General features: G+C 40.8%; 1 protein-coding gene across 1 annotated transcript in view; it reads left to right on the forward strand.

Annotated features, from left to right (window-relative positions):
- The window catches only part of LOC109959894 (ankyrin repeat and sterile alpha motif domain-containing protein 1B-like), a 110,560-nt gene that overhangs the window by 85,043 nt on the left and 8,345 nt on the right, over window positions 1-17,172 (forward strand). The window contains exons 7-10 of the mRNA XM_020599631.1: window positions 993-1,094; window positions 4,326-4,448; window positions 5,290-5,477; window positions 9,584-9,715. Coding sequence (XP_020455287.1) covers window positions 993-1,094; window positions 4,326-4,448; window positions 5,290-5,477; window positions 9,584-9,715 — 545 coding nt within the window. The remainder of the gene's footprint in view (window positions 1-992; window positions 1,095-4,325; window positions 4,449-5,289; window positions 5,478-9,583; window positions 9,716-17,172) is intronic.

The raw sequence follows: 17,172 nt of genomic DNA on the forward strand, positions 1-17,172 counted from the left end.
GGATGTAATTGTGCGCTGGGCCGGATGTGGCCCGCGGGCCTTGAGTTTGACACCTGTGGGTTAGTGTGTACTCTGCCTCTCACCCAATGTCAGCTGAGTTTGGCTCCATATTAATTTAACTACATAAAATATGCCAAGTAATATGAATTACTGATAGGTAACTTTGGAGTTTTATCCATCAGATTCTGCAAAGTTTTTAAGTGTAGTGCAGGACAAAAACTTCAAAACTGTACTTAATTACAATACTTGAGTAAATTTATTTGGTTACTTTCTACCTCTGGAGATGTTGTATGACATGGAGTAGAGGTTATGATTTAATCCATAGCCCCTTTAGAAATTCTCATCCATTTTGCTTGAAGGAAAACGGACACATTTTGGCAAATGCATTTACAGTATTTGCTTCCTTGCTGAGAGTTAGGAGAGATGATCGATACCACTCAGGCCAACAGTCAGGTAAATGAGAACTTAATAGTGGAATAGACTTGGAAAATTAACTTCCAGAAGATTGATTTTCATGCACACTGTTTAGTTTGTTTGTGTGATTCTCTGTATGAGACTTTATTAGTATCTGTGTCTGTGTCTGTGTCTGTGTCTCTTGTTTGCATGTCCTTGAGTTTGTGAGACTTGTCTTTGCTGTCAAGTGTGAGAGTGAGTACAAAAGTTATAAATACATAAAGCACATTAGCTTTTAATATGGAGCCTTCATGAATTAATTAAATCCTACGTTCATCCTCTGGTGACTGCAAGTCATTCAAGTTTTGCTGACTGGAGTTTTGTGGCTGAGTGGGTATCAGCAGATCTGGGTCTGAGTTTGTGTATGTACATGTACATCATATATGTAATATTGTGGTCAATGTGTGTGGGTTTGAGCAAGTATGAGTAGGGGTAGTTCTTTGGGCAAGGTCATACTGTAGGTGTAGTGACACCCATAGGTGTCTGACCTTTGACCTCCTGGTTGTTCTTGTATTGTGTTATGTCTGTGTGTGTTTCAGGAATCGATACCAATCTCACGGACAGTCAAGAGAGAACGGCTCTGGAGATTCTGAGAGAACATCCTGCACCGAAATCCCAGCAGATCACTGCTCTTATCCAAGGTAATTTTAATTTTACTTGTGAGACTGGATAATTGTAGGAGCAAAAAATAGAATATTCATGTACCATAAATGTGGTATAACAAAACATAGTTTAAGGGTTCAGCATTCAGTTCTACTTGTTTTTTTAATTGTACAGTAAAATGTAGAAGTTTACAAGAACAGAATCATTAACAATATCAGTATATTACTTCATTTTGTGAATTTGTAGAAACATGTTACCTGTTGGTTGACAATGAAGATTGAACTTGATGAATCCTGCAGACTAGTAGGTTGTGCAAGTGCACATTTGGTTGGTTGTCTTCTTTTTCAGATGTTTTTAACATGTGCTAGCATGTGTAGAATATGACATTGTGCCTGTTGTTGTGAGCAGATAACTTGCTTTCCACTAGGGAAACAGTGGGTGTTCCTTTAGTTGCTACAGTGGATCACTGCACGGTTGCACAGCTCCAGTCCCGTTAGGTTATTTTCTTGATATTAACACAATACAGTGTTATTTCAAATCCTCTGCTGTTCCCTCAAACTCAGCTGGGTCTTGACTATGATGGTTGTCAAAAGAATGTTACAAAATGAATGTTTGCTGATTATTTTGTTGAACTTTACTAGATTGCATGTACTTTACAGAGTTTCTTTGGACAAAAGGCAGTGTGTTCTAGGGCTCTAGTACTTTTATTTTTGGTACTTTTAAGTATATTTTGATGCCAATACTTTTGTCATTTTACTTGAGTAACATTTTGAGTGCAGGACTTTTACTTGTAACCAAGTATTTTTACACTGTGGTACTGCTATATTTGCTTAGTAATCTGAGTACTTGTTCCACCACAGTTGCCGGATACCCATGGATTCTCCAGATTGCACCTTCAAACAACAGTGTTGTCCTGGGGCTTGGCATGAACGCTGTAATCTGTGGTTTAGTGGCCTTCACTATCTGTCCTTCTGTGGTCTGTGGATTTATGTTAGGCAAGCAGTTGGGGATGATTTAAAGTAGGGGAGATAAAGGCAGGCAGAAATGGAGGGGTAGAATGAATAACAGAGCAGTATCCTGTGAGTATGTGTAAAATAACAGATCACTACAGTGTTACAGGTAACAGAAGCGTATTGCAGTAGTCTCGGGAGGAGAGATGAGAAGGGGTGAGGTGTGTGTAGTGGTATAGAGGAAGGCAGTGGCACAACGGGGGACAGAGTTTAGTAAGGAGACAGCTGTGGGGAAGAAGCTGTTCCTGAGTCTACTGGTTTTGGTCCAGAGGCTCCTGAAGCGCTTCCCAGAGGGTCGGAGGTCAAACAGTTTATGAACAGGGTGAGAGGAGTCCTTGAGAATGCTGCAAGCACATTGGAGACAGCGTTCCCTGTGGACACCCTCAGTATAACTTGATCCAAAAAATGAAGGGAAATCCATCTGTATATACACTGTTTTAATCCTTTAGCACCAAGTTTGCCCTGTTTATTAGCCCTAACTTAGCTGGTGTTGACAAATCCACAGAGAATTTATGCCCAAACCTGCAGCTTATTGAGTGTTTGAAGTTCTTTCACCTTATTGTTTTAGTTTTGTCCCATAACTTTACAGTTCACCCTGCCAACCCAGCTCCTAGTAGCTGCAAGCGACTATGTTCAGCAAAATGCTCTCATCTACCAGTATGGTATTTGTTTAGCACCAGATATCAGACGTGTGCAAACCCTAGACTCCGTGGTTTTTGTAGTAGAACCATTTCATCAAATAAAAATATGCTATGTCTTGTACACTATTTTGTACAATGTCTTAATCTTTGGATTCTTGCCTTTAATTAATTAGGTTTTGGTGGATTTGAACAAACCTTGGTTGCTCAGGATGAGTTTGTTCTAGTGAGTCATTGAGGTTCAGTAGGTTAATGCAGTCCTTTTCACTTTAACTTAATCCAGCATCTATTGAATTCTGCTGCTCAAATCCCAAGTGATGCAAATAAAATACTGTCCCCTTGTCTGACTTATTCATAGATATGCAGGGCACATTTGTGCTGCTGAAATTTAAAGGCTTAAAGTTGTGCAGAATCAAATATGAAAACACATTTATAGATATGAATAAACCCACTGTAGTTTTTTAAATGTCTAAAATCCATGTGATAGCAGATATTGGTCAAGAATAGCAGCCATCAAATTCTATTCTCAATAAACAAGTGCTGGAAACAGATTTGGATAAAAAGGAGACTGAATGTCAGAGTGTGAGGAAGGAGAGAGAGGAAGAAAAAGGACACAGCTGTAACTTAGTGAAAAGATCAGCTGCATGCCATTTCCTGTTGGAGAGGAGATGGAAAAGGACACACACACACACACAAAGGCAAGAAACCTGTCATTGACTCGATTGTAGCAGCTGGGGGCCTTTCTTGTTGCCACAGGCACCTCACTATGGAAAGAATCTTATTTGAATTTGGGCTGAAAACTCAACTCACTGTTCAAAATCATTAATAGTTTACTTTTTACTGCCCAGCAGCAACTTTTGTGCTACAGTGCTGTGCAGCAGATAAGCTGTAACACTAAGGCTGCATGTGTTCTGCTGTTTATGAATGACTACAGAGGAATAAAGCTCAGCATTTTGATCTTTCATTTCTTACTGTGATGCACATTCCCATACTCCGTGTTATTGAATGCAGATGTTATTGTGTATCACAATTATTGAGCTGAATGTCAGAATTCATAGTAGTAGTAGAATTATACACATATACACTCATGCACACACACTTCCTGACATTAACAGGCTTCTTCATTAGAGCTCTGCAGGGAAGCTGTGGCACGATTTCACTGTGCAAATGCGTTTGTGTGTTTTCAGCTCCTAATGCTAATGTTTATTATCCAGTCTTAGTCTCTGCCCCCACACCTGAGCCTGCTTTCTGTCCTCCTCCTCTTTTCCTCATTCCTCTTCCTTGCCCACCTGATTCTTCTCTTTTGTTATTATGAACAGCAGAGTGCTCTATTAACACAAGCTGTGAACTGAATTTGCAGTACAGCAAAAAGTGCAATCCAAATGCAGCACAAGTTGTTTACCATGCCGACGGCCGTGATATTACGGTTTATTGATCTAGTAGAATGCCCCACCACCACCACCTCGACTACATTTTTACATTTTCCCAGAAACTCTTCTTCTGACCTGTGCCTCTTTCTCTCCTTTTTTTTCCATATTTTGAATAAATTTCCACACTGTCTTTTATACTTATCTTTTATCATGTCTCTCTACCGCCATCTCTTGTCTCCATGTGTCTGTAGAGTATATGACGGATGAAATGGAGAAGAGAAGTATCATGGAGGAGCCTGTTCGCAAGTGTCCCGTCCCTGCACCTCGAACCTGTGTCCCCTCGCCCTCTGCCTCCCCTTCCCTCAGACACAAGAGTAAGTCAACGTTCGCAGTGATTTAACAACCACAATATAATTAAATGACTTTGTTTAAATAAACAGGTTTCATTTTTCTGAATGGTCAGTACTAAAATTTCCTTTTGAAAAGGGGGTAAACCAGCATCAGAATTGTGAAGCAACAACCCATACTGGAATAAAAACAAAATTGCTTGAGGTGCAGAATATGTTTTAAAATATACCTCAGAATCAGCATAAAGGTCTCATTCAGAGTTGGACTATCTTTTTTTTTGTAATAATTATAGAGTTAAAATCCAGCCATGGAGAGCAGCTCCTTCAGTGGAGAAAAGCTGCTACTGCATCTGAAAACAGTCATGCATATTCACTGTCCAGTGCTGCCCCCTGTGTTCCAAGTACGATATGGCAACAAGCTGAGTTCCTGATGATCTGCTCTCCTCTCCGACTGTCAGCAGATACCATAATTACCTTGATTACTTTGGAGACTCCTGGAGGGAGATGAGAGAAAGTGATTAGTACAGTTTGCCCTGCAGAATATTCCTGAGCGCTGCAGTGCAGAAGGGAGACAGAAGAGGTGTTTTTCAACCATTAGTTCTGCCTCTGGTTTTTGGCAAACGTTGATTCTACTGTTAAATCAAGCAAACAGGATAGATGAATTATATTTTCTACCCTCCTTTAAACTACTCAGTCTGATTTTGTATAAATCAAAGGAATAAAACATGGATGGATCTGTGCTTCTGTCAATTATGTAAGTTTTGTAGCAGTAGTAATATGGATTGGCTTCATACTGGTGCTATGAGGGAAATGGGGACAGATTTTTTTTTTTTTAATATCTCATCTTCCTCCTCTCATGCCTCCCCAGATGATGCTGTGACAAGTGAGTTGTCCAAACTGCTCCATGAGATCAAAAAGTGCCGGGACAGAGATTACTCCTTCGAGGAGCTCTGCCATACCATCTCCTCCCACTCCATGGACACCTTTTGCAACAGGCGTCTTTCTGATGAGGAGCACCCAGATCGACTCAACGGCAGCCTGACTCAAGTCAGCAAGGTATGACAAAGAATCAGCACATTAGGCCTTTGGAGTCTATTATTATCCACCTGCTTTTGTCTTTTGTTATACCAGTGTAAACTGAATTTTTTTAGGTTGGACAAAAGAAATCCAAAGAGATCTCTTTGGACTCTTGACAATAAAATAAATTATTAGTTTCCACTTATGTTTAAACAACTCTGAATTGTTCATGTTGAATAACTTTAAAGATTTCATGATGACAACTTATCAGAAGGCATTATAGGCCTTCAACATAGATGATTGAGAAAGATTAGGTCCACACATATCGATCCATTTCACTTGCCTTCATTTATGTGTCCTTTTGGCTAATATGGAATTTTAACAAAAAACAAAACACAAATTTGGTGTCTAGAAACATTTGTTGCATGTTTTTCCTCTTTTTTTTCTCCTTTCATTTCCTCTTATCATTTCATTGTTGAAGGAATTAAGAAAAGCAGAAAACAACAGGACAAAATCTAAAATGCCAAGGCACTAAAGTACTGGACATAATGTGAGTAAGGGCTTGGTCCTTGCTTACACAAATGCCTGTACTATGTTTGTTTTGACAACAGAGGGCAGTATCAGATAGACCAGTGCCGCTGAGCTGGCCTGTCCAATTCAGTAGTCACTTATCACTGAAACACAACAGCTTTTGTTTGTTGTCAATCTGAATTTGCTTAGAATCGTAACAGTTATTTATGCTCAGACAGCAGTTCACTGCCTGCACACATCATCTTCTGTGCTTTGACTTTTCTAAGTAAAATATTAATTCTGTTGTTCACACTATCACTTTGTTCCTTACTCTTTCAGTCACACACAATCTAGTTTGAGGGGAAAGAGCTGACTTTTATCAGCATTAGTAGACCCAGGGAATCACAGCTGCAGTTCATTTCTAACAGCCAGCGCAGCGTGATGAAGAGGCTCTGAGCTTTTTCAATTCCACTGTCCACAAAGTCAGATGCACCACAGGACACAGAGGTCATCAATCACACTGACCCCCCACCTGAGCCTTTAGACCACACATACCTGTTCCAACACACACACACACACTCACACATATACAGCAAAGTATCCAGAGAACTGTGATAGTGTGTGTCTGTGTTTCTCACTTGCTTATTATGGAATGTCCGCTTCTATTTTTCTTTCCATTTCTCTCCTTGGCCTTCATTTACAGAAACACAACACACATTACACACACCTCTCTGGTAGGACTGTTGTGACACTGATGAGTAGCTCATCATCTTTTCCGTTTGGGTAATAAGCTCAATGTGAAAGCACACTGAGTTGTGTTTACTGTATGTACAGTACAGTGCAGTTCTGACCTGCTAAGGCTTTCACATGTGCATGTACAATGAACACACACACACACCTCCGATCACTTGTTCTGTATTTATTTCAGTCCATTTTCTCTCCCTCTCTCTAAGTGCCAATGTGTATTTTATTCCATTCACAGTGTGTAGGTGTCTTTATGTGTTACTGTACATGTGGCTGGAGCGGTTGGTGTAGCAGCGCGCCTATTACATATGAATGAAATGTGCAAAAACCCACGATGGCTCACACAGGGGAAATGCATGTGTCTGACATTGCCTTGGAGCCATCGTGTATAAACTAAGCAATAATTGAAATGCATGTGTGGGTGTCCTGTATTCTGATTTGTACCTGCTGTACAGTAGGTGTTCATTAAGGTTTAAGCAAATACAGTATTTGTTTTGCAGAGCTGATGCAGCTGGAATACTGGCATGGCACCTCAATTTTTCCAGTTATTGTTGTAATTCAACAGCTAAACACACCTGTGAGGTGTCAGTCCTGGGTTAGCTTGTTTGTCTGTGCAATAGATCTCCTCTGTTGTTCAAAAATGATTAAAAAACACTGCTGCACTGGGTGACACATTCCTTCATTATGAAGCACGAGACCCCTGCTATGTTGCCCCGAAGGCTTTAAGTAGCCACGGTATCCTGAAGTTAGTGTGTGAGCTCTCAGTTTTGTTTACAGTTTGCTAGCTCCTCATGCTCAGGTCTGGTGTTTGCTAATGAATAAACATGCCATTCAGTGCAGCATTGTTTTTAATTGTTTTTGAACAACAACAGAGGTCTGTGGTAGAGACGAACAAGCTAATCCAGGACTGACAGCTAATGGACATTAACTGTGAGTAGAGGCAATTCGTTGTCGGTTTTAGTCTTTGTATGGGCAGTGTTGAAAATACTGCTAACATAGAAAATGACCAGCCTTAACCTTTAATGGCCTGTTTCCAGTTCCTGAGCATTTAGTAAAAGTCTTTTTCAGCACTGTCTTTGTACAAACAGAACTGGGACACCTGTAAGAATGGTTTGCATAAAACAATTTAGTTTACTTTTACTTAATTTACTCATCAGCAAAAAATATCTTTAGTTTAGCTGTTTATTGTTTATTTTAGCCTGTTTTGAAGGTCTTGTATTTCATAAGAGATCCATGTTTACAGTAAACTATGCCTGGAATTTTCTGTCTTTTTGTAAAATTTTAATAAATGAACATTCAGTTCAGGTCAACTTTTTGTTTCCTTCTTTAAATAAACCAAGCCTGTTTGTTAATAAGCCTTCTAAATACACACACAGGCATAAAAATGCACAATTCAGTTAAGTAGTGGAATTTTCCAAAATGTCAAACTGTCCCTTTAAGGGTTTCCCATAAACAACTCATCTCATATTGATCAGTTATTCAGTCCTCAGTTATGAATAATTAATGGTGTTCTTTCTATCGACCACTGGCTGATATTTGATTTGAACTCTAATGAAAGGATATATCTGTCTATTGTTCATGCATACAGTGCAGTGTGTGTTTATGATTGTGTGTCAAGACAGCAGTCGGTTCATATCAATCAATATTCCACTGTTGCAGACGGCCCCTTTTAATTTGGAGCAATTGGTAACCTTTTGCTTTCAGCCCTATTTTCTGCCTCTGTCTCCAGTCTTACTGCTGTTTTTATATATTTATTTATTTTTAGGCTCTTCCCGTTTATCCTCTCTCCCTCTATCTTCTCTCACTTTTTTTTCTCAGTTTTCTTGAGTTTTTTTTTCTCCAAACATGTTCTTCTTTTTTCTCTTAATCCTTCCCCTCATTTCCTTGTTTTCTTTGTACGTTTATTTGGTTTAAAAGAATTTTGCTTGTGACATCATTAGACTTCTCTCAGTCTCTGCCCCCTCCTCCTCTCCTGCTGCTGCTGCTTGTTAAAGCTACATATGAGACACTGCAGTTATATTGCTCTATGTAATCTGTTGTGACCTGTTTCCTCTGCTGCATCATATGGTTCACTGATGTCAGGTGGGCTGTATCTGCCCTCTGGCCCTGACGCCACAGAGCTCATCCACACACCTGCCTCCTGGGAGACAAAGCGCCCCGGGAAAGGACACTGTGTGTGTGTGTGTGTGTCTTTTATTGCTATTCCTGTACTTTCATCCTCTCTCACTAACTCAGTGTGGCTCTTCGAGCAGTAATGCACAGACATTTTACTTTAAATGGTGGTTCACTTATTTCAGGATCTTTCTGAAATCAGCAGCAACGTTTGGGACTGAAGCTGCAGCATATTTGTGTCAAGTAAATAAAACCTGAATTGAACAGACCTGGGTTTGAACAGAGGACAGTTACTGTATCTCATCCAACCTGCAGAGTTTTGTTTTTGCTTTTAGCAGAAAAATAATCAAACCTCAAAATGAAATCAATTCACTGAAAAATGTTTTATGAATGCTTGTTAATTGTTTGTTCTGACTCTATTAACATGGTTTTAAGATTGCTTCATCTGCATTTTAATTTTTTAGGGCAACACAAGCTTTAAAGAACACTGATATTACATCACCTTATAAAGTGATTTATGTAAATGTTCTAGCCAACAATTACTTACAAATCTGGCAGATACAGAACAATTATACAATCCCAGTGCAGCTGTGGTTGGAACACTGACAAATGTAAGCCCAAATTTGGGTTTCTTGGTGTTCTTTGCTTGTCTAACACAAGTACAGGTGAAGCTTAGTCAGGGCAAAAACATGGATCCTCTGACCTTTGACCTCATTGCTATTACTTGGCAGTTGTGTGGGCAGCCTGGGAACTGACTTGTTTTTGGCATTGACTCACAGCGGCCAACCCCGCCTCTTGCCACAGCCCCAGAGGACGATGAGACCGAAAAAGGTTGCGGCCCCACTGGACTCTGGGAAGCCCTGACCCCCTGCAATGGCTGCCGCAACCTTGGCTTCTCCAGCCCCTCACAGGTACACGTACACTCACACAGATGTGCACTCAGAGCCTGAGTTTACCTACTATTTATCTGCTCACTTAAATTATAGAGAATAGTTTTACTGCTACTTTGCATAATAATATATTTTCAGTGCTTGCATAATGGAACTTGTATAACATCATCATGTAACTTCATAATCAACATATATGTTTGTCACATTGTGTAGAGAGTGTAGCAGACACTGCTTCAATACATCACAATTACAGGCTAGTGATATTGCCATTGTTCAGTGAATACTTGCCCTGGTTACCTTGGGAACGCAGTAAATGAGCCGTCACTAGAGAAACTGGCTCTCCTGGCAGCTCTGGGTTCTCTGTTCAGTATCTGTTTCCTTCTTACGCTCATTCTTATTTGGTCTGCAGTATCTTTTATCTTCACTTCCTCTGTCCTTATCGGAAATTTCCAAAAATCTACTCATCTCTTTAGTTCTTGACCTCTTTTACATTTATGATTAGGGCTTATTTTATCCGTCCATTATCAACCCCTTATCTATGGTTGAATCAGGGTTGTGTCAGGAAGGGCATCCAGCATAAAGCACGTGCCAAATGTCAACATGCGAGTCATCAGTGTGACGATTCGCTGTGGCGACCCCTAAACGGGAAAAGCCAAAAGTGACTTTATCTGTGGTTGGGTCACCAGGGCAGTAGTGTCCCTCTCCCCAGTAGTGTTTTCCATTTCCTCCGGGTGGACCTTTGCTTTCCCAGGCTAAATGAGATGTATAATCCTAGGAGGCATCCTAATCAGATACTCGAACCACCTCAACTAACTCCTTTTGACATGGCTCTCCTCTACGCTCCCTCTGGGTGTCTGAATTCCACACACTATCTCTAACGCTGAGTGCAGCCACCCTACAGAGGAAACTCAGCCGCTCATATTTACAATCTTGTTCTTTTAGTTGCTACCTAAAACTCATGACCATAGGTGTGGGTTGAAACACAGATAGTAGATTGAGAGAGATTTGATGGTACAACACCCGCATTACTGCTGATGCTGCACCAATCTGCCCATCGGACGGCAACTCATTCCCAGCCCGAAGGGGGCAATCCATCGTTTTCCAGCAGATGTGGAGGTGCTGATTCTCATCTCAGCTGCTTCACACTTGGCTGTAAGCTGCCCCGGTGCATGCTAGAGGTTCTGAGCTGATGAAACCAGCAGAATCACGTCTGGAAAAAGTCTGGAAACAATTCTGAACCACACAGTAGTTCATAATGTGTCTGCTGTATTATCCAGAAATTAATTATCATGCTCATCTACCAGAAAAATGAGTACAAGCAAATGAAAATTCTTTATGAAAACGTATAGATCACTTGCCATTAAAAAAAGATGGAAAATGTAGTGTTCAACATTTGTATGGGTTTAGGGGCTATAGCAGTAAGTTGCACTTGAAAGGATTTTGAACATAAAATTTATACTTTTAAATTAAGGTTGTGACACAAGTCTCTTGTCTCCACTTTTGTGAACTCATTTATTTGACTTTTTTTCTACTTTTCTTCCTTTCTCCCCCTCAGCCCTTTGTGCTGTGCATGTAAGTGACGTTAAATGTGTGGAGATGAGTGTTTAGCAGTGAGATGCATCCTGGCTCAAACAGCTGGACATCTGACATTTACAACACAACAGACCCTCTGTCTTGTACGTTGGCAGCCTGCCTGACTAGCTGGCAGAGGTTCACACCTGGATGACTGTGGCTGTGTGCTAATGTGTTGGTGAAGGGACAAAAGAAGCTCTGTGCAGTTCAGATGTTTGAATATACCTGTAAGCGCACACATACACTGGTACTACCATGTCTCTGAATTTGGTGTGGCATCGTCTTGAGTTTGCGTGTGTGTTTAATAGAAGAAGATAGAAGAAGGAAAGAACAGAATGATTAGTGTAGAGAGAAACTGAGTGTCAGCTGTGTGCTAATTTATCATGCCTGAAGTGTGTAGCGTGTAGAAGCCTCTGTATCCCTGAGGATGAATGGACCAAGTCCAGTAGTCTTCTGCACCATTTCCATCTCATTCCTTCTTCTCTTCCCACAACATAGATCAGCCTATTTTTATTCCTTGTTTTTTTTTTTGTCATCCCTCTCCAGCTCATGTTCATCTGTCTTTCTGCCTCTTTTTTCTTTCACAGTATATTTCAGCAGAAGAGTGTTAACCTTTGTAACCCACTTATCTCCAATCAACTTCTCATTACTGGTGATTGGGACATACGTGAATCCTACAAAGAGATTTGTAGAGTTTATCTGTGCTTTTCTCACTAGTTTGAGGTTGGCAGGATCTGTTATTGCAGTGTATTTAAAGTGTGCTTTGGCATTTGTTTTGTGTATGTATGTGAGTGTGCACAAGCCTGAGCAGGTGCATGTACAAATTATATGAATGTATGGATATTAGCTATGGATTTAGGGTGTGTGTCTGTGTGTAGGTGGTACACACTGACTGTTATTGAGAAAAACCAAGTACACTCTGTCTCAGGCTATTGAATTTAGCATGTTGTTACACACACACACAAACATAAACATCTGTGTGTGTGCGCGCGCGCACATGTGGGTATACGTGCCTGCATAAGGAAATTCTGCTGTTGTGAATTTTCGTCACCGGCCAGCCACGGGTTTCCTCCCACCATCGCCACGTGAGCACAGACTGACGTCAGAGTGTGAGGAGGAGGTTTCCTCTGCAGTGTTGACTTTAAAACAGAAGTTCAGACCTTACTGGTATAAACCTTGAAACACAACAGAGAGGAGAGAAAGATAATGAACAGATTCAAGAAAGGGATACAGATAGAGAGGTCGGAATGGTTGCCAGGCAACACAGAAATTCATGAGATGTCAGGCGTGGGATGTCCACCATTGACAAATTTCAGTCAGCACAGGTGCGTCACAGAGTGCTGTACACACACACACTCACATGTCAGCGTTTTCCAACTGTCTTCAAGCTCTATTCCTCTTATTCCAGTGACTTCACTTTTGCTTTCATTCATTTTGTTGTCTTTATTCTCACTCAAGCTTCCCCACTCTTATTCTTATTCTCTCTTTCTCCAAAGGTGTTTCTTTTCTCTGGTAGCTCTGTGTTGTACTGGTGCAACACAGATCAGCAGCACACAAGGGCTCTTAAAGATGCTAAGAAACATCAAAAGCAGGTGTTTGTGCAAGGGCAGCGAATCTGTGGACAGCTTTACAAGCCTGTAAATGAAGGACTGAGTTTGCTCTGTGGGAGGCTGAGGTTCTTGAGTTTATGTATTAGATGGCTTTGGGATCAGGTTCCTGCACCAAGTTAGTGTAATACTTATTTAAATAATTCAATGTTGTCAAGAGTTGGGATGTAACAGTAATACTATGAAGTACTGTATATAACAGAATAGTTTGACTAGCTGTTTACAGTTTTTATGATAACCAGATGTTGGCAGTAGCTTCATTCATTTACCCATCAGACATGAGAATGATGTTGGTCTTCTAATCTAGCTCCTGGCAAAAAAGCGAGTAAGATACTGTAACTTTGTCCTCTGGCAAAGTAAAACCCAAAGATAAAGGTGACACTTGCAATGTCCAACAAAAGGAAAGTTTCAAGATATTATAAAAACAGCTACATTCGAGCTGTCCCAGTAGCCACACATGAGCACATACACCGATCAGGCATAACATTATGACCACTGGCAGGTGAAGTGAATAACACTGACCATCTGTTACAGTGACACCTGTCAGTGTTTGGGGTATATTAGGCAGCAAGTGAACATTCAGTCCTCAAAGTTGATGTGTTGGAAGCAGGAAATACAGGCAAGTGTAAGGATCTAAGTGTCTCTGACAAGGGCCAAACTATGCTGGTGAGATGACTGGGTCAGAGCATCTCCCACACTGCAGGTCTTCATTTCATTCCATTCACCTCAATGCACACATTTCCCTGTATTGCTTTGGTATTCAGAGCTAAGTCTATCCCACTTCCCATTTCAACACGATGTAATGCGCCTCACCAGTCCATTTGTGGTAATACACCTATAAGTTGGTTTTATGACCAGCAGTCAGGTTGAATGCAGCACAAGCAGTCAGTTATTAATGGTTGCATCACCTCAACAAAGGCATGAAACTTTGAGCTCAGAGCTGGTCTAGTTGATGTTCCATGTGTGATGTTGGTGCTGCTGTTTATTTATTATTTTACATCTACCAAGGGCCCTCCATCTAAAGTGTTGTCTAAATGTTCACCTCTGTTTGAATAATCTTGTGAGCATAGCTTGTGAATCTGTTTCTGAGTATCACATGCTATGTAGACCTACACGATGACATCAGCCTAACTGATGGCACGCCTGCTATTTATTAGCTGTTGCTTCTTTGTCTGTTTTGATGATTGTCTTGAAGTAAAATCAGAAGTTTGCAAATATTGCCACCATACCTTCCATTTTCACTTATTTATATTGGGTCAAAGCACAAATATAAAAACACAAATTCTGAGATTTTAATTCTTTATTCTGCAGTTTTTCTAATTTTTAATCTAATTTTGTTATTTTGTACTTTGCTATTCTTTCTGCAGGTCAGGATGCAGCTCTGTGCTTACACTTAATTAAAGCTTGTTAATGGATTTATACCCTATAGTCTCTACAGCCAAAGTGACAAACACCTATAGCGGCTGTCAAATACTCCCTAAATTAGCAAGTACTCATATACTGCACTCACATTTTTGTTGTGTTTGTGCAGTTTGACAACTCGTGGAGTTCAGATATCTTGTTGTCTTTGAGTTAAACAGGGAAAGGGAGAAGAGTTAGAAGAATGGAGAGTAGGAGCTACAACGAGAGACTACAGCAGGACTATATTACAACACAACACACTGCCACTAGTGTTGGAGCCCTTTAGCAAGGAATTCAATCCTAAAATGCTTCAGAATGGCAGAGTATGTAGGGATTGTGTGACGCACGCAGCATGGGCTAACAAAAGATTAACACACCTTCACACACACAGGTGACAGAGAGAGATAAGGGCAACATTTGATTTGTGTGTATGTATAAATGATGTAATTAGGTTTTTTATTCCCTCATATATCTCCATGTAGCTTCTTGCTTGAGTATTAATTTAAATGTGGAATAAAAATTTCATAGGGAACACTGTATTGTGGGCCCAGATGATTGTAAATATCCAGAGCTAATGATGTTAACACACAGTTGCTGTTTCTCCTCCTTATTCCCCTCCTGGCAAATGGAGAAATAGATTAGAAATAGATTTTTTTTTTCCCATTTTGAGTGATTTATACACAACTAATATAAGTAATGAACTCTTCTGAGATACACCAAGGCAGCAGCAGGGTAATGTAGCCTTATTCTCTAAGGATGAATAAATCTGAATTTTATCAGACACAGAAAAGAACAGTTTGCTGTTAAAGGAATATTTGCATGTTGCTCGAAATACAGTTATTGGCTTTCTTGCTGAGAATGCTGTACTGTTCAGTGTGAAACTATAGCCAGCGGCTGATTTGCATTTGGGAGCCTCAATCCTGGCTTTGTCCAAAGACTAAAAACGGTACCTACAACTAGCAGCTCAGTGAGGCTGTTCTTGCACAGCAGTGTGTGGAACTAAATGCAGATATCTTTTGCAAATATTTGAGATATTTCAGTCAGATCTTTGGTGTTGCATGTAGCACATCACACTGTATTCCACATTTATGCAATACTCATGCCTGAGCAACCCCTGAATTGCCCCGACATTGTCAGACCTGCAGTTAAACACAGTGACTCTCTGTCAGCAGCCTCTTGCTCTGGCTGGTTGTGTGTTTGTGGGATTAAGTGTGGAGCCAGGGGAACCCACAGTTGGCGCTTTGGCCAATGCAGCTCAATACAGCAGCCATCCCAGCAAACAGGAAGGGTGTTATTTTGTGAGGACTGTCAATGCCCCATGGGTGGCTCAGCTGGCTGATTTATGTAGGATTATCCGTCCATGAAGGGAAATCCAATTTTGCAAGGCTGTCCCTCTTGACTCACCTACACTTCTTTCTTCTCTTTTTTCCTCTCTCTGACTCTGGTTCCCAGTTTCAGACATCCTCTTTCTTTTGTCATGTAGATAAACTACACTCTGCGCTCTGTTTTCTCATCTCATTTCCATCTTCATCTCTTTCATTCATTAGTAATTAAACATTTTGTGATGCATGTATTTGCTCTCTTCTAAAAAGGCAACTGGAAACAATTTTTCTGGCTCTGTCCAAAAACAACAGTATCTCTGAAGTAGGCTTAAAAAAAAGACATTTCATAAACAGAAACATAAAGATGACAGTTTGCGGTTTTAAGGGGATTAAATGTGGGAACAGTTTCTTGGCAAACGACGGCTGATAATGTATTTGTTTAACATCAGCATGGCTATAGCCAGGCTGTTTCCCCCGTGCCTCCAGCCTTCTATAAGATAGGCTAATTAACACACGTCATGAGATTGACAATCTCTTTGTTTCAGTCTCGGAAAGACAGAGATGAACTGTGGGCTTCTTTGGAGTCATTTATTAGTTTAATTGCACCAGTTTTTTTGATTTTCCCATTTCAGTTTTGCCTGTATGGTTCTACTGCTGTCCTCTCTTGACTCGCAATGAGCCCCTCAGAGGGTCCATTGTCCTCCACTCCCTTTTCTATCTAATCAAATATTCTCGATGAGGAAATGCCAGCAAATTCTAGCCTCTATTCATATCAGATGACCTTTGAACTTAGTCAGTGTACAGTGTATGAGACAGTGTGTTGGGTTGTGACAGTATAGAGTTAAACAGAGAGAGGAAGAGAGAGTCACAGGATTTACAGTAGATGGATGTGCCCAAAACAACAGCGTATTTCCTATTTGGTTTATCAGGCCTGCACACACTCGCACAGAAAGCTCTGACATGATCACACATGTTAACTGAATCCACAGCAAGCAGACAGACATGTACCACCACCACACTGCATTAGTATACCAATCAGACATGGTACGGTACATACAGCACAGTCCTTGGGTCACAGTTGCAGGCGGTGTCACACGCTTACATGCTCAGACGTTTATTCTGGCCTCTGCAGCTGGATGGGTGCTGCATACGACCTGCTAATTAGTGGCCTGTTTGTCTGCTCTCTTCCTGTTCAGCTCAGACACAAGTTTCTCTGTGTCCTATCTCTGCCCTGAAAGATAGAAAGGGAAGGAGGGGGTTGGAAGGAGGCACATGAATGAAGACCGTCTATGTTTGTTTGTTGGAGGGACTGCTCGTATCGCATTGCATGATACCTTCTCTCCCACTTTATAAAGCCTTCTGAACTCTCAACGACTGAGCAGGAGGAGGAGAGGATACCATCAAAATATCAGGTAGCTAAACCTGTTGCCACACTGCCAGGTTCATTTCATCTCCACATTCAGATGCTTCTGGGCTTCACTGTGAGTACAAGTGTGAGAATGTTGTGGTGTTTCTGTAGTTTCCTGCTGGAATTACTCAGACTTGGCTGTTCCTCACTTCAGTGTGACTGAATTGA

Source organism: Monopterus albus, unplaced genomic scaffold, assembly GCF_001952655.1.
Source record: "Monopterus albus unplaced genomic scaffold, M_albus_1.0 scaffold41.1, whole genome shotgun sequence".
NCBI lineage: Eukaryota > Metazoa > Chordata > Actinopteri > Synbranchiformes > Synbranchidae > Monopterus > Monopterus albus.